This window comes from Oncorhynchus tshawytscha, linkage group LG10 (genome assembly GCF_018296145.1).
Source record: "Oncorhynchus tshawytscha isolate Ot180627B linkage group LG10, Otsh_v2.0, whole genome shotgun sequence".
NCBI lineage: Eukaryota > Metazoa > Chordata > Actinopteri > Salmoniformes > Salmonidae > Oncorhynchus > Oncorhynchus tshawytscha.
Genome location: NC_056438.1, coordinates 1068153 through 1090335, shown reverse-complemented (window position 1 = coordinate 1090335; position 22183 = coordinate 1068153). Strand labels below are relative to the sequence as shown.

General features: G+C 41.1%; 2 protein-coding genes and 1 long non-coding RNA gene across 6 annotated transcripts in view; 1 reads left to right on the top strand and 2 right to left on the bottom strand.

Moving 5' to 3' along the window:
- The first annotated feature begins 4031 nt into the window (after positions 1–4031).
- On the top strand, positions 4032–19396 carry LOC121847359. 4 transcript variants are annotated; one of them, XR_006084211.1, is made up of 12 exons: positions 4032–4150; positions 5474–5757; positions 5941–6051; positions 7189–7212; positions 8157–8189; positions 8521–8763; positions 9860–10102; positions 13372–13401; positions 14150–14182; positions 15258–15278; positions 18072–18571; positions 19217–19396. XR_006084211.1 is itself a non-coding variant. In XM_042327967.1 (11 exons), the coding sequence occupies exons 2-11, from the start codon at positions 5568–5570 to the stop codon at positions 18227–18229; spliced, it is 1086 nt and encodes a 361-aa protein (XP_042183901.1). In that variant the 5' UTR covers positions 4041–4150; positions 5474–5567; the 3' UTR covers positions 18230–18572. The 4 variants fall into 4 exon arrangements, 3 of the variants coding, with proteins under 3 accessions (XP_042183901.1, XP_042183903.1, XP_042183902.1); XM_042327967.1 differs by lacking the exon at positions 19217–19396 and having other exon boundaries at positions 4041–4150; positions 18072–18572; XM_042327968.1 differs by lacking the exons at positions 15258–15278; positions 19217–19396 and having other exon boundaries at positions 4042–4150; positions 18072–18572.
- On the bottom strand, positions 18397–19080 carry LOC121847361. The gene is made up of 2 exons (XR_006084212.1): positions 18668–19080; positions 18397–18596 (listed from the first exon to the last, which is right to left on the bottom strand). It is a non-coding gene; the product is annotated as an uncharacterized LOC121847361 (long non-coding RNA).
- A 1160-nt stretch (positions 19397–20556) lies between the features above and the next one.
- Positions 20557–22183, bottom strand: part of LOC121847552 (probable ATP-dependent RNA helicase ddx17) — a 269776-nt gene continuing 268149 nt past the window's right edge. The window contains exon 2 of the mRNA XM_042329293.1: positions 20557–22173. Within this exon, the coding sequence (XP_042185227.1) occupies positions 21290–22173 (884 nt within the window). The 3' untranslated portion in view covers positions 20557–21289. The remainder of the gene's footprint in view (positions 22174–22183) is intronic.

The window sequence follows — 22183 nt, the reverse complement described above, 5'->3', positions numbered from 1 at the left end:
AGGAAAAAACCTGAGAACAAAATTCAACCAGGAAGGGGAAATCTGAGGTTTGTAGTTGTAGTCTTAGCCTATCGAATATACAGTGTCTGTGGGGTCATATTGCACTTCCTAAGGCTTCCACTAGCTGTCAACAGTCTTTAGAACCTTGTTTCAGGCTTCTACTGTGAAGGGGAGAGAATGAGAGCTGTTTCACTAAGGGGTCTCCCAGAAGGCCATGAGTTGGTCATGCGCGTGGCCGTGAGAGCGACCTACTTTCCATTGCATTTCTAAAGACAAAGGAATTCTCCGGTTGGAACATTATTGAAGATTTAAAAACATCCTAAAGATTGATTCTATACATCGTTTGACATGTTTCTACGAACTGTAAACTGTAATATCTGAACTTTCGCCTGGACCTTGCCCGCGCCTCCTGAGTTTGGATTTGTGAACTGAATGCGCAAACTAAAAGGAGGTATTTGTACATAAATTATGGACTATATCGAACAAAACAAACATTTATTGTGGAACTGGGATTCCTGGGAGTCCATTCTGATGAAGAGCATCAAAGGTAAGTGAATATTTATAACGCTATTTCTGACTTCTGTTGACTCCACAACATGGCGGATATGTGTATGGCTTGTTTTTTGTGTCTGAGCGCTGTACTCAGATTACTGCATGGTGTGCTTTTTCCGTAAAGGTTTTTTGAAATCTGACACAGCGGTTGCATTAAGGAGAAGTATATCTCTAATTCTGTGCATAACACTTGTATCTTATATTAAAGTTTATGATGACTATTTCTGTAAATTGATGTGGCTCTCTGCAAAATCACCGGATGTTTTGGAAGCAAAACATTACTGAACGTTACGCGCCAATGTAAACTGAGATTTTTGGATATAATTATGCACTTTATCAAACAAAACATAAATGTATTGTGTAACAGGAAGTCCTATGAGTGCCATCTGATGAAGATCATCAAAGGTTAGTGATTAATTTTATCTCTATTTCTGCTTTTTGTGACTCCTCTCTTTGGCCGGAAAAATGACGGTGTTTTGTGAGTAGGTGCAGACCTAACATAATCGCATGGTATGCTTTTGTCGTAAAGCCTTTTTGAAATCGGACACTGTGGTTAACAACAAGTTTATCTTTAAAATGGTGTATAATACATGTATGTTTGAGGAAATTTGATTATGAGTTATCTGTTATTTGAATTTGGCGCCCTGCACTTTCACTGGATGCTGGTCAGGTGGGACGTTAGCGTCCCACATACCTAGAGAGGTTAACACCCCGGCCGTCCCTAAACTGGGGTGTTAATCTAAGCTAAATGCCCTCAATCTCACACAAATCATCAAGGGACCTACCAGGTACAACCCCAAATCCTTAACCATGGGCACCGTCTGTTTTCAAACAGTGATCATTACCTCATTGCCTGCTTCTGTAAGGTGTCTGCGGTCAAACGACCACCCCTCATCACTGTCAAACGACCTCCCCTCATCACTGTCAAACGACCTCCCCTCATCACTGTCAAATGCTCCCCAAAACACTTCAGCGAGCAGGCCTTTCTAATCGACCTGGCCCGGGTATCCTGGATAAGGATATTGACCTCATTCAGTAGAGTTAGAGGTTGCCTGGTTATTCTTTAAAGGTGGTTTCCTTACCATCTTACCATCTTAAATAAGCATGCCCCATGTACAACCAGGAACAGATTTAGCCCTTGGTTCTCTCCAGACCTAACTTCCCTGACCAGCACAAAAACATCCTGTGGCGTTCTGCATTAGCATGGAATAGCCCCGTGATATGCAACTTTTCAGGGAGGTTAGGAACAAATATACACAGGCAGTTAGGAAAGCTAAGGCTAGCTTTTCCAAACAGAAATGTGCATCCTGTAGCACAAACTCCAAAAAGATCTGGGACACTGTAAAGTCCATGGAGAATAAGAGCACCTCCTCCCAGCTGCCCACTGCACTGAGGCTAGGAAACACTGTCACCACCGATAAATGCATGATAATTGAGAATTTCTATAAGCATTTCTCTACGGTTGGCCATGCTTTCCACCTGGCTACCCCTACCCCGGTCAAAAACCCTGCATCCCCCACAGCAACTTGCCCAAGCCTCCCCCATTTTTTTTCACCCAAATCCAGATAGCTGATGTTCTGAAAGAGCTGCAAAATCTGGACCCCTACAAATCAGCCGGGCTAGACAATCTGGACCCCCTCTTTCTAAAATCCGCCGAAATTGTTGCAACCCCTATTACTAGCCTGTTCAACCTCTCTTTCGTGTCATCTGAGATTCCCAAAAATTGGAAAGCTGCCGCGGTCACCCCCTCTTCAAAGGGGAGACACTAGGCCCAAACTGCTACAGACCTATATCTAACCTACCCTGCTTTTCTAAGGTCTTCGAAAGCCAAGCTAACAAACAGATGACAGACCATTTCGAATCCCACCGTACCTTCTCCGCTATACAATCTGGTTTCCGAGCTGGTCATGGGTGCACCTCAGCCACGCTCAAGGTCCTAAACGATATAACCGACCTGGCCAAGGCTTTCGACTCTGTCAATCACAGCATTCTTATCGGCAGACTTAATAGCCTCGGTTTCTCAAATGATTGCCACGCCTGGTTCACCAACTACTTCTCAGATAGAGTTTAGTGTGTCAAATCGGAGGGCCTGTTGTCCGGACCTCTGCCAGTCTCTATGGGGGTGCCACAGGGTTCAATTCTCCGGCAGACTCTTTTGTCTGTAAACATCAATGATGTCGCTCTTGCTGCTGGTGATTCTCTGATCCACCTCTACGCAGACGACACCATTGTGTATACTTCTGGCCCTTCTTTGGACACTGTGTTAACAACCCTCCAGGCAAGCTTCAATGCCATACAACTCTCCTTCCGTGGCCTCCAACTGCTCTTAAATGCAAGTAAAACTAAATGCATGCTCTTCAACCGATCGCTGCCCACACCTGCCCGCCCATCCAGCATCACTACTCTGGACGGTTCTGACTTAGAATATGTGGACAACTACAAATACATGGGTGTCTGGTTAGACTGTAACCTGTCCTTCCAGACTCACATTAAGCATCTCCAATCCAAAATTAAATCTAGAATTGGCTTCCTATTTCGCAACAAAGCCTCCTTCACTCATGCTGCCAAACTTACCCTTGTAAAACTGACTATCCTACTGATCTTTGACTTTGGTGATGTCATTTACAAAATATCACATGAATGTCTTTAATCATGTAGTCTACACTGTCCCAGTAATGTCTTTTACACTGTCACACAAAATTCCCTCAGAATTGTTATCCCGTATCTGGGTATTGTACGCTTTCCCTCCACAGTAGTCATTCATACCCGTGTGTGAATCCTTTATCTTATAACCTGCTGTTGCTAGCTTGAGCATAGCTTTCACCTGGATTCACCTGGTCAGTCTGTGATGGAAAGAGCAGGTGTTCATAATGTTTTGTATACTCAGTGAAATGTTGCTAATGGCAGCCTGCAGTACCCCGGTTGGCCTTCAACTTGAGTTACTTAATGGGAGGGGGCAGCACTGAGCTAGCCTACATGTTATGTCTAATGGCACCCTGCAGTACCCCGGTTGGCCTTCAACTTGAGTTACTCAATGAGGGGGCAGCATTGAGCTAGCCTGTAACGTCAATTCCTTGAGTAGCTCAAACTGTCTACATAAATCTCCCAACCGCCTTCATTTGGCTTCAATGCACTGTTGAGTCTTCACATAGGAATGAATGGTGTCATAATGGACCAGAATCCATCGAGCAACAGGAAGTTACCAGTTGTCTTTAACTGTGTGTCATTTGTTTTTCTCCAGGGTCGTCTGAGGTTCAGGTTGTTGGACTGGCTGACCCTGTCGTTGCCTTAGCTGGTGATGACATCATTCTACCATGTTCCCTGAAACCCAGTGACAATGCTGAGGGCATGATAGTGAGGTGGACAAGATTGAACACGAAAGCAGCAAACGTCCATCTTTACCGTGACAGTCGAGACTCCAATGAGGATCAGTCTCCATCCTACAAGGGAAGGACATCAATGTTTCATGAAGAACTGAAGAACGGCAACGTCTCCTTAAAGCTGACCAGAGTTACTCTCTCTGATACTGGAAGCTACAGGTGCCTCATTCCAACACTGACCAGCCAGGTGAAGGAAACCACCGTTCAACTCTTTGTTGGTGAGTCATGAATACTGGAGATGTGATCAGAGGTTGTATTGGTAAATCTGGCTAAATGATTGGCTGCTAAAATATCAACATGTCTTCCTCCTCAATCATTCCTTCCTCTGATCATGTATTCAGCTGGTCTTCCTCCCTCATCATGTATTCAGCTGGTCTTCCTCCCTCATCATTACTTCCTCTGTTATAGATCATGTATTCAGCTGGTCTTCCTCCCTTATCATGTATTCAGCTGGTCTTCCTCACTCATCATTCCTTCCTCTGTTATAGATCATGTATTCAGCTGGTCTTCCTCCCCTCATCATGTATTCAGCTGGTCTTCCTCCCTCATCATTCCTTCCTCTGTTATAGATCATGTATTCAGCTGGTCTTCCTCCCTCATCATGTATTCAGCTGGTCTTCCTCCCTCATCATTCCTTCCTCTGTTATAGATCATGTATTCAGCTGGTCTTCCTCCCTTATCATGTATTCAGCTGGTCTTCCTCCCTCATCATGTATTCAGCTGGTCTTCCTCCCTCATCATGTATTCAGCTGGTCTTCCTCCCTCATCATTCCTTCCTCTGTTATAGATCATGTATTCAGCTGGTCTTCCTCCCTCATCATTCCTTCCTCTGTTATAGATCATGTATTCAGCTGGTCTTCCTCCCTCATCATGTATTCAGCTGGTCTTCCTCCCTCATCATGTATTCAGCTGGTCTTCCTCCCTCATCATTCCTTCCTCTGTTATAGATCATGTATTCAGCTGGTCTTCCTCCCTCATCATGTATTCAGCTGGTCTTCCTCCCTCATCATGTATTCAGCTGGTCTTCCTCTCTTATCATTCCTTCCTCTGTTATAGATCATGTATTCAGCTGGTCTTCCTCCCTCATCATGTATTCAGCTGGTCTTCCTCCCTCATCATGTATTCAGCTGGTCTTCCTCCCTCATCATGTATTCAGCTGGTCTTCCTCCCTCATCAGTCCTTCCTCTGTTATAGATCATGTATTCAGCTGGTCTTCCTCCCTCATCATGTATTCAGCTGGTCTTCCTCCCTCATCATGTATTCAGCTGGTCTTCCTCCCTCATCATTACTTCCTGGGATCTGTAGGTGCTGTATCTCAGCCAGTGATCTCTGTTTTATCTTTTATCTGTAGGTGCTGTATCTCAGCCAGTGATCTCTGTGTTATCTTGTATCTGTGTAGGTGTTGTATCTCCACCAGTGATCTCTGTTTTATCTTGTATCTGTAGGTGCTGTATCTCAGCCAGTGATCTCTGTTTTATCTTGTATCTGTGTAGGTGCTGTATCTCAGCCAGTGATCTCTGGTTTATCTTGTATCTGTGTAGGTGCTGTATCTCAGCCAGTGATCTCTGTTGATGGAACTAAAGACTGGGGGTGGTCCTGAAGTGTGAGTCTGGAGGCTGGTTTCCTGAACCTGAGATGGAGTGGCTGGACAGTTCTGGAACCATCCTCCCTGCTGATGGACCTCCAGAGAGACACAGAGACTCAGAGGGCCTCTACACTGTGAGACAACATGTCACCGTGAACAAGACTGACACCAACAGGTTCACCTGTAGAGTTCACCAGCAGGAGATCAACCACCTGAAGGAGACAGAGATTCATGTCCCAGGTGAGCTCTTCATTGGTTAACCCAAATACCTGAGACCTCTAGTTAGTTAGACTAGTTAGTGGAGGACGGTTTCCTAGGGGATGACCTTATTGGTCTGTTCAGTAGTATGTATAAATGATGCTTTACTTCCTGTACAGTATATATGTAGTGTTGTAATGGTTTGACATGACTTCTCTGTTTCAGATGACGTGTTTCCTAAATCACACATAGGGTTGATTATTGGTCTGTCAATACTATTAGCTGTTGTAGTTCTCGCAGCTTCAGCTGGTGTCTACAAGTGGAGAAAACATACAGGTGAGTTTAACCTTGATGTCTGACTGGTCCTTGATCTCTGACTGGTCCTTGATGTCTGACTGGTCCTTGATATCTGACTGGTCCTTGATCTCTGACTGGTCCTTGATCTCTGACTGGTCCTTGATCTCTGACTGGTCCTTGATCTCTGACTGGTCCTTGATGTCTGACTGGTCCTTGATCTCTGACTGGTCCTCGATGTCTGACTGGTCCTTGATCTCTGACTGGTCCTCGATCTCTGACTGGTCCTCGATCTCTGACTGGTCCTTGATCTCTGACTGGTCCTTGATCTCTGACTGGTCCTTGATCTCTGACTGGTCCTTGATGTCTCATCATTAAATAAGTGTGAGATTTCAGTTTACTTTTTAAAATTAATTTGCAAGCATTTCTAAATGCCTGTTTTTGTGTGTAGATTAATGAGTGGTTATTTAATCAATTTTAGAATAAGATGTAACAAAATGTGAAAGAAGTCGCTTTCTGAATTAACTGAATTAGAAAGATCAGGATATAACTAAGCATGACCCATATACTGTCCATTAGACTCTATTCATTTATACCAGGTTACCTTCAGACCAGTCCTGTATTAGATCAGGATATAACTAGGAATGACCCATGTACTGTCCATTAGACTCTATTCATTTATACCAGGTTACCTTCAGACCAGTCCTGTATTAGATCAGGATATAACTAGGAATGACCCATATACTGTCCATTATACTCTATTCATTTATACCAGGTTACCTTCAGACCAGTCCTGTATTAGATCAGGATATAACTAGGAATGACCCATATACTGTCCATTAGACTCTATTCATTTATACCAGGTTACCTTCAGACCAGTCCTGTATTAGATCAGGATATAACTAGGAATGACCCATATATTGTCCATTAGACTCTATTCATTTATACCAGGTTACCTTCAGACCAGTCCTGTGAATCTGGTTGTAGAGCAAAACAGATTCAGTTTTGAGGAGAGTTTGACCTTTTTAGAACATGTCTGACCCCAGACACTGGGAGTCTCTAGCTTAAAGTCAGAGTTTAGTTTAACATTATGCTAATTAGATTACCACACAGGCGCAGACATCCAGGGTAATAATTATTATTGTAATGCTTTATCCATATATTTTCTTTTGTCTACAGAGAAGAAGCTACTGGAAGAAATATGTAAGTGTTGACTTTTTAGTTTCACATATAGAGATTATGATGTTAATCACAGACCTCATGGTTTATTACTATAATACTGATGGGTCAACTGTTAATCACAGACCTCATGGTTTATTACTATAATACTGATGGGTCAACTGTTAATCACAGACCTCATGGTTTATTACTATAATACTGATGGGTCAACTGTTAATCACAGACCTTATGGTTTATTACTATAATACTGATGGGTCAACTGTTAATCACAGACCTCATGGTTTATTACTATAATACTGATGGGTCAACTGTTAATCACAGACCTCATGGTTTATTACTATAAGATGGGTCAACTGTTAATCACAGACCTCATGGTTTATTACTATAATACTGATGGGTCAACTGTTAATCACAGACCTCATGGTTTATTACTATAATACTGATGGGTCAACTGTTAATCACAGACCTCATGGTTTATTACTATAATACTGATGGGTCAACTGTTAATCACAGACCTCATGGTTTATTACTATAATACTGATGGGTCAACTGTTAATCACAGACCTTATGGTTTATTACTATAATACTGATGGGTCAACTGTTAATCACAGACCTCATGGTTTATTACTATAATACTGATGGGTCAACTGTTAATCACAGACCTCATGGTTTATTACTATAATACTGATGGGTCAACTGTTAATCACAGACCTCATGGTTTATTACTATAATACTGATGGGTCAACTGTTAATCACAGACCTTTATGGTTTATTACTATAATACTGATGGGTCAACTGTTAATCACAGACCTTTATGGTTTATTACTATAATACTGATGGGTCAACATCATGGTTTTAATTGTTATTATTTATATTATTGTATATTAAATGTATGTAAATATGTTTTTTTAAACAACAATAAAAACAGAAATTATATTAATGAATATTCATTTTGTTTCTGTCTACAGTAAAGGACTTTAAATTGGCACAGGAAAAGAGGCGTAAGTAACTCTAACCTGACTAGTAATGTCCTCTACATCTAACCTGACTAGTAATGTCCTCTACATCTAACCTGACTAGTAATGTCCTCTACATCTAACCTGACTAGTAATGTCCTCTACATCTAACCTGACTAGTAATGTCCTCTACATCTAACCTGACTAGTAATGTCCTCTACATCTAACCTGACTAGTAATGTCCTCTACATCTAACCTGACTAGTAATGTCCTCTACATCTAACCTGACTAGTAATGTCCTCTACATCTAACCTGACTAGTAATGTCCTCTTGTTCTACGGTATATAACTCTACATCTGTTTTCTTCCCTGTCTAGGTGATGCCCTGGTTGTGGACATTCACAGGGTTCACCTCAGTCAGAATGTTACCTTGGTGATTCCCATAGCATTTTTCTTGATCCGTTCTGAGAGGTACTCTGAGATCCATCCTGCCAGGACCAGAAAGGACCAGATGAAACTGTTGTACCAGGCTCTAGAAGAAGCAGAAGACACAAGACGGATGAAATCAGACTTTTACCGGATTCTACTGGATCTGGAACCTGATCTTCTCATCGATCTGGGTAAGAACCTCTTCCTCTGGTTACATATCACTGGAATATAAACCTTATCTAGTCTATCACCTGGGTAAGAACCTCTCTACCTCTGGTTACATATCACTGGAATATAAACCTTATCTAGTCTATCACCTGGGTAAGAACCTCTCTACTGGCTGTACTGGGTATATAGGAACCAGGCTCTGAGGGGTGACATCTAACCTGACTAGTAATGTCCTCTACATCTAACCTGACTAGTAATGTCCTCTACATCTCACCTGACTAGTAATGTCCTCTACATCTCACCTGACTAGTAATGTCCTCTACATCTCACCTGACTAGTAATGTCCTCTACATCTAACCTGACTAGTAATGTCCTCTACATCTAACCTGACTAGTAATGTCCTCTTGTTCTATAGTATATAACTCTACATCTAACCTGACTAGTAATGTCCTCTACATCTAACCTGACTAGTAATGTCCTCTACATCTAACCTGACTAGTAATGTCCTCTTGTTCTATAGTATATAACTCTACATCTAACCTGACTAGTAATGTCCTCTACATCTCACCTGACTAGTAATGTCCTCTACATCTAACCTGACTAGTAATGTCCTCTTGTTCCACAGTATATAACTCTACATCTAACCTGACTAGTAATGTCCTCTACATCTAACCTGACTAGTAATGTCCTCTACATCTAACCTGACTAGTAATGTCCTCTACATCTAACCTGACTAGTAATGTCCTCTACATCTAACCTGACTAGTAATGTCCTCTACATCTAACCTGACTAGTAATGTCCTCTACATCTAACCTGACTAGTAATGTCCTCTACATCTAACCTGACTAGTAATGTCCTCTACATCTAACCTGACTAGTAATGTCCTCTACATGTAACCTGACTAGTAATGTCCTCTACATCTAACCTGACTAGTAATGTCCTCTACATCTAACCTGACTAGTAATGTCCTCTAGTTCTAACCTGACTAGTAATGTCCTCTACATCTAACCTGACTAGTAATGTCCTCTAGTTCTAACCTGACTAGTAATGTCCTCTACATCTAACCTGACTAGTAATGTCCTCTTGTTCTACAGTATATAACTCTACATCTCTTTTCAGGTGCCACATTTGTGGACGTCAATAAGGATCAACTCATTCAGAAGGTTACCAAGGTGAAGCCCATCCTTCTTGAGCTGTTCTATGAGAAGTTGTACTGTAACACCAGGATCCACCAGATGACCAGCCAGGACCAGATGAGACAGTTGTACCAGGCCCTAGAAGAAGCAGACGATCCAAGAAGGGTGAAATTAGACATTTACCGGATTCTACTGGATCTGGAACCTGACCTTGTCATCAACCGGGGTAAGAACCTCTCTACCTCTTGTTACATATCACTGGAATATAAACCTTATCTAGTCTATCACCTGGGTAAGAACCTCTCTACCTCTGGTTACATATCACTGGAATATAAACCTTATCTAGTCTATCACCTGGGTAAGAACCTCTCTACCTCTGGTTACATATCACTGGAATATAAAACCTTATCTAGTCTATCACCTGGGTAAGAACCTCTCTACCTCAGGTTACATATCACTGGAATATAAACCTTATCTAGTCTATCACCTGGGTAAGAACCTCTCTACCTCTGGTTACATATCACTTTGAATATAAACCTTATCTAGTCTAAGAACCTCTCTACCTCTGGTTACATATCACTGGAATATAAACCTTATCTAGTCTATCACCTGGGTAAGAACCTCTCTACCTCTGGTTACATATCACTGGAATATAATCCTTATCTAGTCTATTACCTGGGTAAGAACCTCTCTACCTCTGGTTACATATCACTGGAATATCAAATCAAATTTATTTATAAAGCCCTTCGTACATCAGCTGATATCTCAAAGTGCTGTACAGAAACCCAGCCTAAAACCCCAAACAGCAAGCAATGCAGGTGTAGAAGCACGGTGGCTAGGAAAAACTCCCTAGAAAGGCCAAAACCTAGGAAGAAACCTAGAGAGGAACCAGGCTATGTGGGGTGGCCAGTCCTCTTCTGGCTGTGCCGGGTGGAGATTATAACAGAACATGGCCAAGATGTTCAAATGTTCATAAATGACCAGCATGGTCGTATAATAATAAGGCAGAACAGTTGAAACTGGAACAGCAGCATGGCCAGGTGGACTGGGGACAGCAAGGAGTCATCATGTCAGGTAGTCCTGGGGCATGGTGCTAGGGCTCAGGTCCTCTGAAAGAGAGGAGAGAATTAGAGAACGCACACTTAGATTCACACAGGACACCGAATAGGACAGGAGAAGTACTCCAGATATAACAAACTGACCCTAGCCCCCCGACACATAAACTACTGCAGCATAAATACTGGAGGCTGAGACAGGAGGGGTCAGGAGACACTGTGGACCCATCCGAGGACACACTCGGACAGGGCCAAACAGGAAGGATATAACCCCACCCACTTTGCCAAAGCACAGCCCCCACACCACTAGAGGGATATCTTCAACCACCAACTTACCATCCTGAGACAGGGCCGAGTATAGCCCACAAAGATCTCCGCCATGGCACAACCCAAGGGGGGCGCCAACCCAGACAGGATGACCACATCAGTGAATCAACCCACTCAGGTGACGCACCCCTCCCAGGGACAGTATGAGAGAGCCACAGTAAGCCAGTGACTCAGCCCCTGTAATAGGGTTAGAGGCAGAGAATCCCAGTGGAAAGAGGGGAACCGGCCAGGCAGAGACAGCAAGGGCGGTTCGTTGCTCCAGAGCCTTTCCGTTCACCTTCCCACTTCTGGGCCAGACTACACTCAATCATATGACCCACTGAAGAGATGAGTCTTCAGTAAAGACTTAAAGGTTGAGACCGAGTTTGCGTCTCTGACATGGGTAGGCAGACCGTTCCATAAAAATGGAGCTCTATAGGAGAAAGCCCTGCCTCCAGCTGTTTGCTTAGAAATTCTAGGGACAATTAGGAGGCCTGCGTCTTGTGACCGTAGCGTACGTGTAGGTATGTACGGCAGGACCAAATCAGAGAGATAGGTAGGAGCAAGCCCATGTAATGCTTTGTAGGTTAGCAGTAAAACCTTGAAATCAGCCCTTGCTTTGACAGGAAGCCAGTGTAGAGAGGCTAGCACTGGAGTAATATGATCAAATTTTTTGGTTCTCGTCAGGATTCTAGCAGCCGTATTTAGCACCAACTGAAGTTTATTTAGAGCTTTATCCGGGTAGCCGGAGAGTAGAGCATTGCAGTAGTCTAACCTAGAAGTGACAAAAGCATGGATTAATTTTTCTGCATCATTTTTGGACAGAAAGTTTCTGATTTTTGCAATGTTACGTAGATGGAAAAAAGCTGTCCTTGAAACAGTCTTGATATGTTCTTCAAAAGAGAGATCAGGGTCCAGAGTAATGCCGAGGTCCTTCACAGTTTTATTTGAGACGACTGTACAACCATTAAGATTAATTGTCAGATTCAACAGAAGATCTCTTTGTTTCTTGGGAGCTAGAACAAGCATCTCTGTTTTGTCCGAGTTTAAAAGTAGATAAGTATAAACCTTATCTAGTCTGTCACCTGGGTAAGAACCTCTCTACCTCTGGTTACATATCACTGGAATATAAACCTTATCTAGTCTATCACCTGGGTAAGAACCTGTCTACCTCAGTCCTCTACTGAGTGTACTGGGTAGACCAGAGGAACCAGGCTCTGAGGGGTGACCATCCTCTACTGGCTGTACTGGGTAAAGAGGAACCAGGCTCTGAGGGGTGACCAGTCCTCTACTGGCTGTACTGGGTAGAGAGGAACCACGCTCTGAGGAGTGACATGTCCTCTACTGGCTGTACTGGGTAAAGAGGAACCAGGCTCTGAGGGGTGACCTGTCCTCTTCTGGCTGTACTGTGTAGACCAGAAGAACCAGGCTCTGAGGGGTGACCAGCCCTCTACTGGCTGTACTGAGTAGGACAGAGGAACCAGGCTCTGAGGGGTGACCAGTCCTCTACTGGGTAGACCAGAGGAACCAGGCTCTGAGGGGTGACCAGTCCTCTACTGGCTGTACTGGGTAGACCAGAGGAACCAGGCTCTGAGGGTTGACCAGTCCTCTACTGGCTGTGCTGGGTAGAGAGGAACCAGGCTCTGAGGGGTGACCAGCCCTCTACTGGCTGTACTGAGTAGGACAGAGGAACCAGGCTCTGAGGGTGACCAGTCCTCTACTGGCTGTACTGAGTAGGACAGAGGAACCAGGCTCTGAGGGGTGACCAGTCCTCTACTGGCTGTACTGGGTAGACCAGAGGAACCAGGCTCTGAGGGTGACCAGTCCTCTACTGGCTCTGACCTTGTTGTCTCATAATAGTTGGTGTTGTAGTTCTTGCAGCTTCAGCTGGTGTCTACATATGGATTAAACATACTGAAGGTGAGTTTAACCTTGATGTCCGACTGGTCCTTGACGTCCGACTGGTCCTTGACGTCCGACTGGTCCTTGATGTCTCATCATTAAGAGTCCCTCAGTCAGAGATATTAAACATACTGAATACTAACCCTTTTTAGAACATGTCTGACCCCTGACCCCATCTAGGCTTTTAATGATTATTATTGTAATTTATACATTTGTTTTCTTTTGTCTACAGAGGAGGTTAGAAAACTACTGGAACAACAAGGTAAGTTGTTGTCTTGTTAGAGTTTCACATATAGACCTCATGGTTTATTACTATTAACAGTTGACCCATCAGTATTATCAGACCTCATGGTTTATTACTATAATACTGATGGGTCAACTGTTAATCACAGACCTCATGGTTTATTACTATAATACTGATGGGTCAACTGTTAATCACAGACCTCATGGTTTATTACTATAATACTGATGGGTCAACTGTTAATCACAGACCTCATGGTTTATTACTATAATACTGATGGGTCAACTGTTAATCACAGACCTCATGGTTTATTACTATAATACTGATGGGTCAACTGTTAATCACAGACCTCATGGTTTATTACTATAATACTGATGGGTCAACTGTTAATCACAGACCTCATGGTTTATTACTATAATACTGATGGGTCAACTGTTAATCACAGACCTCATGGTTTATTACTATAATACTGATGGGTCAACTGTTAATCACAGACCTCATGATTTATTACTATAATACTGATGGGTCAACTGTTAATCACAGACCTCATGGTTTATTACTATAATACTGATGGGTCAACTGTTAATCACAGACCTCATGGTTTATTACTATAATACTGATGGGTCAACTGTTAATCACAGACCTCATGGTTTATTACTATAATACTGATGGGTCAACTGTTAATCACAGACCTCATGGTTTATTACTATAATACTGATGGGTCAACTGTTAATCACAGACTGAATATTCATGTATTTCCTGTCTACAGTGAAGAACTTGAAATTGATTAGGGAAGTGAAGCGTAAGTAGTCATCTCTTTTCTAACCTGTATATAACTCTACATCTAACCTGACTAGTAATGTCCTCTACATCTAACCTGACTAGTAATGTCCTCTACATCTCACCTGACTAGTAATGTCCTCTACATCTCACCTGACTAGTAATGTCCTCTACATCTCACCTGACTAGTAATGTCCTCTACATCTCACCTGACTAGTAATGTCCTCTACATCTCACCTGACTAGTAATGTCCTCTACATCTAACCTGACTAGTAATGTCCTCTTGTAGATCACAGACCTCATGGTTTATTACTAGAATACTCTTGTAGTGAAAACACTTTCCTTAAAAGATATATACACTATATATTACTATATAATACACACTATATATTACACTGATTAACGCAGGTTTTGGTAGCAGGCCAAGTCAGTGGCACTGTATTGTCCTCAAAGCGAAGAAGTTGTGTTAATTTGTCTGGGAGCAAGACTCCGGCTGGCTTTCTTTTTGTAATCCGTGATTGACCGTAGACCACATACCTCATGTCTGAGCCGTTGAAATACGACTCTAATTTGTCTCTATACTGACGCTTAGCACAACCAGGTGGACTGGGGACAGCAAGGAGTCATCAGGCCAGATTGTCCTGAGGCATGGTCCTAGGGCTCAAGTCCTCTGAGAGAAGGGAGAGAGAGAGAGAGTCCTCACTAATGCTCTTGTGGCTGAATGGAAGCAAGTCCCCACAGCAATGTTCCATTATCTAGTGGAAAGCCTTCCCAGAGGAGTGGAGGCTGTTATAGCAGCAATGTTCCAACATCTAGTGGAAAGCCTTCCCAGAAGAGAGGAGGCTGTTATAGCAGCAATGTTCCAACATCTAGTGGAAAGCCTTCCCAGAAGAGTGGAGGCTGTTATAGCAGCAAAGGGGGACCAACTCCATATTAATGCCCATGATTTTGGAATGAGATGTTCAATGAACAGGTGTCCACATACTTTTGGTCATGTAGTGTATCTACCTACTGTTAGATAATAGCAGGTGTCCACATACTTTTGTTCATATAGTGTATACAACTCATGATTCAAATATCTTTAATTTTTAAACCAGATGGACTGAAAGAAGAACATAGTAAGTAGTGTGTGTGTGTGTGTGTGTGTGTGTGTGTCTGTGAGTGTCTGTGTCTGTGAGTGTGTGTCTGTCTGCAAGGTTCACTCACCAACATTCTGACCTGACTCTCTGTTCTTGTTTATCTATCTGTTAGAGTCAGATATATGTATCTATCTGTTAGAGAGTCAGATATATGTATCTATCTGTTAGAGTCAGATATATGTATCTATCTGTTAGAGAGTCAGATATATGTATCTATCTGTTAGAGAGTCAGATATATGTATCTATCTGTTAGAGAGTCAGATATATGTATCTATCTGTTAGAGAGTCAGATATATGTATCTATCTGTTAGAGAGTCAGATATATGTATCTATCTGTTAGAGTCAGATATATGTATCTATCTGTTAGAGTCAGATATATGTATCTGTCTGTTAGAGTCAGATATATGTATCTATCAGTCAGATATATGTATCTATCTGTTAGAGTCAGATATATGTATCTATCTGTTAGAGTCAGATATATGTATCTATCTGTTAGAGAGTCAGATATATGTATCTATCTGTTAGAGTCAGATATATGTATCTATCTGTTAGAGTCAGATATATGTATCTATCTGTTAGAGTCAGATATATGTATCTATCTGTTAGAGTCAGATATATGTATCTATCTGTTAGAGAGTCAGATATATGTATCTATCAGTCAGAGAGTCAGATATATGTATCTATCAGTCAGAGAGTCAGATATATGTATCTATCTGTTAGAGAGTCAGATATATGTATCTATCTGTTAGAGAGTCAGATATATGTATCTATCTGTTAGTCAGATATATGTATCTATCTGTTAGAGTCAGATATATGTATCTATCTGTTAGAGTCAGATATATGTATCTATCTGTTAGAGAGTCAGATATATGTATCTATCTGTTAGAGTCAGATATATGTATCTATCTGTTAGAGTCAGATATATGTATCTATCTGTTAGAGTCAGATATATGTATCTATCTGTTAGAGTCAGATATATGTATCTATCTGTTAGAGTCAGATATATGTATCTATCTGTTAGAGTCAGATATATGTATCTATCTGTTAGAGTCAGATATATGTATCTATCTGTTAGAGTCAGATATATGTATCTATCTGTTAGAGTCAGATATATGTATCTATCTGTTAGAGTCAGATATATGTATCTATCTGTTAGAGTCAGATATATGTATCTATCTGTTAGAGTCAGATATATGTATCTATCTGTTAGAGTCAGATATATGTATCTATCTGTTAGAGTCAGATATATGTATCTATCTGTTAGAGTCAGATATATGTATCTATCTGTTAGAGTCAGATATATGTATCTATCTGTCTGGTCAGTTTATTATATCTATCTGTCTGGTCAGTTTATTATATCTCTCTCTCTGTCTGGTCAGTTTATTATATCTCTCTGTCTGGTCAGTTTATTATATCTATCTCTCTCTCTGTCTGGTCAGTTTATTATATCTATCTCTCTCTCTGTCTGGTCAGTTTATTATATCTCTCTGTCTGGTCAGTTTATTATATCTCTCTGTCTGGTCAGTTTATTATATCTCTCTGTCTGGTCAGTTTATTATATCTCTCTGTCTGGTCAGTTTATTATATCTCTCTGTCTGGTCAGTTTATTATATCTCTCTGTCTGGTCAGTTTATTATATCTCTCTGTCTGGTCAGTTTATTATATCTCTCTGTCTGGTCAGTTTATTATATCTCTCTGTCTGGTCAGTTTATTATATCTCTCTGTCTGGTCAGTTTATTATATCTCTCTGTCTGGTCAGTTTATTATATCTCTCTGTCTGGTCAGTTTATTATATCTCTCTGTCTGGTCAGTTTATTATATCTCTCTGTCTGGTCAGTTTATTATATCTCTCTGTCTGGTCAGTTTATTATATCTCTCTGTCTGGTCAGTTTATTATATCTCTCTCTCTCTGTCTGGTCAGTTTATTATATCTCTCTCTCTCTGTCTGGTCAGTTTATTATATCTCTCTCTCTGTCTGGTCAGTTTATTATATCTCTCTGTCTGGTCAGTTTATTATATCTATCTGTCTGGTCAGTTTATTATATCTCTCTGTCTGGTCAGTTTATTATATCTCTCTGTCTGGTCAGTTTATTATATCTCTCTGTCTGGTCAGTTTATTATATCTCTCTCTCTCTCTCTCTCTCTGTCTGGTCAGTTTATTATCTCTCTCTGTCTGGTCAGTTTATTATATCTCTCTGTCTGGTCAGTTTATTATATCTCTCTGTCTGGTCAGTTTATTATATCTCTCTGTCTGGTCAGTTTATTATATCTCTCTGTCTGGTCAGTTTATTATATCTCTCTCTCTCTGTCTGGTCAGTTTATTATATCTCTCTCTCTCTCTCTGTCTGGTCAGTTTATTATATCTCTCTCTCTCTCTGTCTGGTCAGTTTATTATATCTCTCTCTCTCTGTCTGGTCAGTTTATTATATCTCTCTCTCTCTCTCTCTGTCTGGTCAGTTTATTATATCTCTCTCTCTCTGTCTGGTCAGTTTATTATATCTATCTCTCTCTCTCTCTGTCTGGTCAGTTTATTATATCTCTCTCTCTGTCTAGTCAGTTTATTATATCTCTTTGTCTGGTCAGTTAATTATATCTCTCTGTCTCTGTCTGGTCAGTTTATTATATCTCTCTGTCTCTGTCTGGTCAGTTTATTATATCTCTTTGTCTACTCAGTTTATTATATCTCTCTGTCTGGTCAGTTTATTATATCTATCTCTCTCTCTCTCTGTCTGGTCAGGTTATTCTGATGTTGTTCCTTTCTATCTTTAATAGAGTCTGAGAGGATTGAAGGGATGGAGATGAAGTCTTTACCTGGTTCAGGGTCTTTACCTGAGAAGAGGCCTTTACTGGCTGCTGGACCACAGAATGATGATCTGGATGAGATGGAGAGGGGAGGAAGAGTTACTACAGACAATAACTCTATGCTATAAGGTTACTATAGAGAGACTAACTTTCTATAGAGACCTGTCCCACCTAACAAAGCTGAGTTTCTGAGTATATAACTGAGTGATATGAATCTTGGTAAGACAAAGTCATCTGATAAACGTGTCAGTCAGTTCTCTATAATCCACTTCCAGTAGTTCTTTACTTTTTGAAGTTTTACTACCCATGTCTGTTATGGGTTTATATCCATTTCCTGGTTATTCTATATATGTTTTCCCCATAAACAATGTCTTTCTGATCTCCCTCAGGAACTGATAGAGTTGAATTGAATGGAATGATGGACTAATGTCTCCTGTTAGAATCTGTTACAGACTCTGATGATGGAACAAGAACAGACTCTCTTATGTCCAGTACCTGATCATCAGGTATATCAACCAGACCACAGGACTAATGTCTCCTGTTACAGACTCTCTTATGTCCAGTACCTGATCATCAGGTATATCAACCAGACCACAGGACTAATGTCTCCTGTTACAGACTCTCTTATGTCCAGTACCTGATCATCAGGTATATCAACCAGACCACAGGACTAATGTCTCCTGTTACAGACTCTCTTATGTCCAGTACCTGATCATCAGGTATATCAACCAGACCACAGGACTAATGTCTCCTGTTACAGACTCTCTTATGTCCAGTACCTGATCATCAGGTATATCAACCAGACCACAGGACTAATGTCTCCTGTTACAGACTCTCTTATGTCCAGTACCTGATCATCAGGTATATCAACCAGACCACAGGACTAATGTCTCCTGTTACAGACGCTCTTATGTCCAGTACCTGATCATCAGGTATATCAACCAGATCACAGGACTAATGTCTCCTGTTAGAATCTGTTACAGACCCTCTTACACACGGTTTCCATGGTATCAAACACATCAAACATGTGGTTTCCATGGTTTCCATGTTTGGTGCCGTTCCATTGGCTCTGTTCCAGCCGTTATAATGAGCCGTCCTCCCCTCAACAGCCTCCTGTGAACAAGACTGATAAAACCATTTGTTGAAATGTTTATATTTCTATTGTAACTTCAACCTGTCAGCTTCTATTGTAGCTTCAACCTGTCAGCTTCTATTATAGCTTCAACCTGCCAGCTTCTATTGTAGCTTCAACCTGTCAGCTTCTATTGTAGCTTCAACCTGTCAGCTTCTATTGTAGCTTCAACCTGTCAGCTTCAACCTGTCAGCTTCTATTGTAGCTTCAACCTGTCAGCTTCTATTGTATCTTCAACCTGTCAGCTTCTATTGTAGCTTCAACCTGTCAGCTTCTATCATAGCTTCAACCTGTCAGCTTCTATTGTAGCTTCAACCTGTCAGCTTCTATTGTAGCTTCAACCTGTCAGCTTCTATTGTAGCTTCAACCTGTCAGCTTCTATTGTAGCTTCAACCTGTCAGCTTCTGTGAACAAGACTGTTAAATTGAAACTGTGTATTGAATAAATGTTTATATTTTAGCTTCATGTCAATGTGCCAGTTTTTTATTTGTCTTTTTTAAGTGTTTAATTTTGCTCTACTTGTTTAGTGTCACCTTGACTATATACAGAGGGGTCAAATTATTGACACCCTTGCTGAAGATCATGACTATATTAAATAAATAAATAAAGTACTGACCTATTGTATGCTCAAAATAAATTCTAAATTATATTATTTTAAAATAATATAATTGCTCAGTGAAATATATGTTTGTGTAATGTATTTTTGTGGTAATAGGTTAGGGGTCAAAAATGATTGACAGCCAAAATCTAAATCAAATCAAATTTATTTATATAGCCCTTCGTACATCAGCTGATATCTCAAAGTGCTGTACAGAAACCCAGCCTAAAACCCCAAACAGCAAGCAATGCAGGTGTAGAAGCACGGTGGCTAGGAAAAACTCCCTAGAAAGGCCAAAACCTAGGAAGAAACCTGGTGGCCAGTCCTCTTCTGGCTGTGCCGGGTGGAGATGTTCAAATGTTCATAAATGACCAGCATGGTCGAATAATAATAAGGCAGAACAGTTGAAACTGGAGCAGCAGCACGGTCAGGTGGACTGGGGACAGCAAGGAGTCATCATGTCAGGTAGTCCTGGGGCATGGTCCTAGGGCTCAGGTCCTCCGAGAGAGAGAAAGAAAGAGAGAATTAGAGAGAGCATATGTGGGGTGGCCAGTCCTCTTCTGGCTGTGCCGGGTGGAGATTATAACAGAACATGGCCAAGATGTTCAAATGTTCATAAATGACCAGCATGGTCCAATAATAATAAGGCAGAACAGTTGAAACTGGAGCAGCAGCACAGTCAGGTGGAAGTTGAAACTGGAGCAGCAGCATGGCCAGGTGGACTGGGGACAGCAAGGAGTCATCATGTCAGGTAGTCCTGGGGCATGGTCCTAGGGCTCAGGTCAGTTGAAACTGGAACAGCAGCATGGCCAGGTGGACTGGGGACAGCAAGGAGGAAAATCTACAGTGTGATGATGTCATTGCTATGAATATAGAACCAGATACTGACCTTCTGACTAGTTTATTACTCTTTAGGGGGGTCAATCATTTAGAAAATAAATACTACTTGTTAAACTAAATATTTGAATCAGATCAATCGTGTTAGTATAAAATAATATAATTGACATGTTGTTGAGCAGATGATAGAGCTCAGTATTTAAATTATTTATTTATACAGTAATTATCTTTATCAAGGGTGTCTATAATTCCAGACCCCACTGTATATTATATATTGATGTATTTTATACAGTCATTATTATCTTTATCAAGGGTGTCTATAATTCCAGACCCACTGTATATTATATATTGATCATGTATATACAGTCATTATTATCTTTATCAAGGGTGTCTATAATTCCCTGACCCACTGTATATTATATATTGATGTATTCTATACAGTCATTATTATCTTTATCAAGGGTGTCTATAATTCCAGACCCCACTGTATATTATATATTGATCATGTATATACAGTTGAATGGTATTTTCCATGTATTGATGATTTCTTGTTGTAATAAACTATGACATCATTGTGTCAGAACGTGACTCCAGTGTGATATTTAACATTATTGAATGTTACTAGGTAGTGTTACTGTTTCCTTGGTAACCTGTGGTAGAGACATTATAGGTAGTGTTACTGTTTCCTTGGTGACCTGTGGTAGAGACATTATCGGAAGTGTTACTGTTTCCTTGGTGACCTGTGGTAGAGACATTATAGGTAGTGTTACTGTTTCCATGGTAACCTGTGGTAGAGACATTATAGGTAGTGTTACTGTTTCCTTGGTAACCTGTGGTAGAGACATTATAGGTAGTGTTACTGTTTCCTTGGTAACCTGTGGTAGAGACATTATAGGTAGTGTTACTGTTTCCTTGGTAACCTGTGGTAGAGACATTATAGGTAGTGTTACTGTTTCCTTGGTGACCTGTGGTAGAGACATTATAGGAAGTGTCACTGTTTCCTTGGTGACCTGTGGTAGAGACATTATAGGTAGTGTTATTGTTTCCTTGGTGACCTGTGGTAGAGACATTATAGGAAGTGTCACTGTTTCCTTGGTGACCTGTGGTAGAGACATTATAGGTAGTGTTACTGTTTCCTTGGTAACCTGTGGTAGAGACATTATAGGAAGTGTCACTGTTTCCTTGGTGACCTGTGGTAGAGACATTATAGGTAGTGTTACTGTTTCCTTGGTAACCTGTGGTAGAGACATTATAGGTAGTGTTACTGTTTCCTTGGTGACCTGTGGTAGAGACATTATAGGTAGTGTTACTGTTTCCTTGGTAACCTGTGGTAGAGACATTATAGGTAGTGTTACTGTTTCCTTGGTGACCTGTGGTAGAGACATTATAGGTAGTGTTACTGTTTCCTTGGTAACCTGTGGTAGAGACATTATAGGTAGTGTTACTGTTTTCTTGGTAACCTGTGGTAGAGACATTATAGGTAGTGTTACTGTTTCCTTGGTAACCTGTGTGGTG

Bases quoted from the DNA above. Each gene is read 5' to 3' on its own strand.
- LOC121847359 (XM_042327967.1), top strand. From the start codon at position 5,568: ATGGAGTGGCTGGACAGTTCTGGAACCATCCTCCCTGCTGATGGACCT. The intron at 13,402-14,149 runs GTAAGTTGTTGT...TCCTGTCTACAG, and splicing joins AAAACTACTGGAACAACAAG to TGAAGAACTTGAAATTGATT. The intron at 14,183-15,257 runs GTAAGTAGTCAT...TTTTTAAACCAG, and splicing joins ATTGATTAGGGAAGTGAAGC to ATGGACTGAAAGAAGAACAT.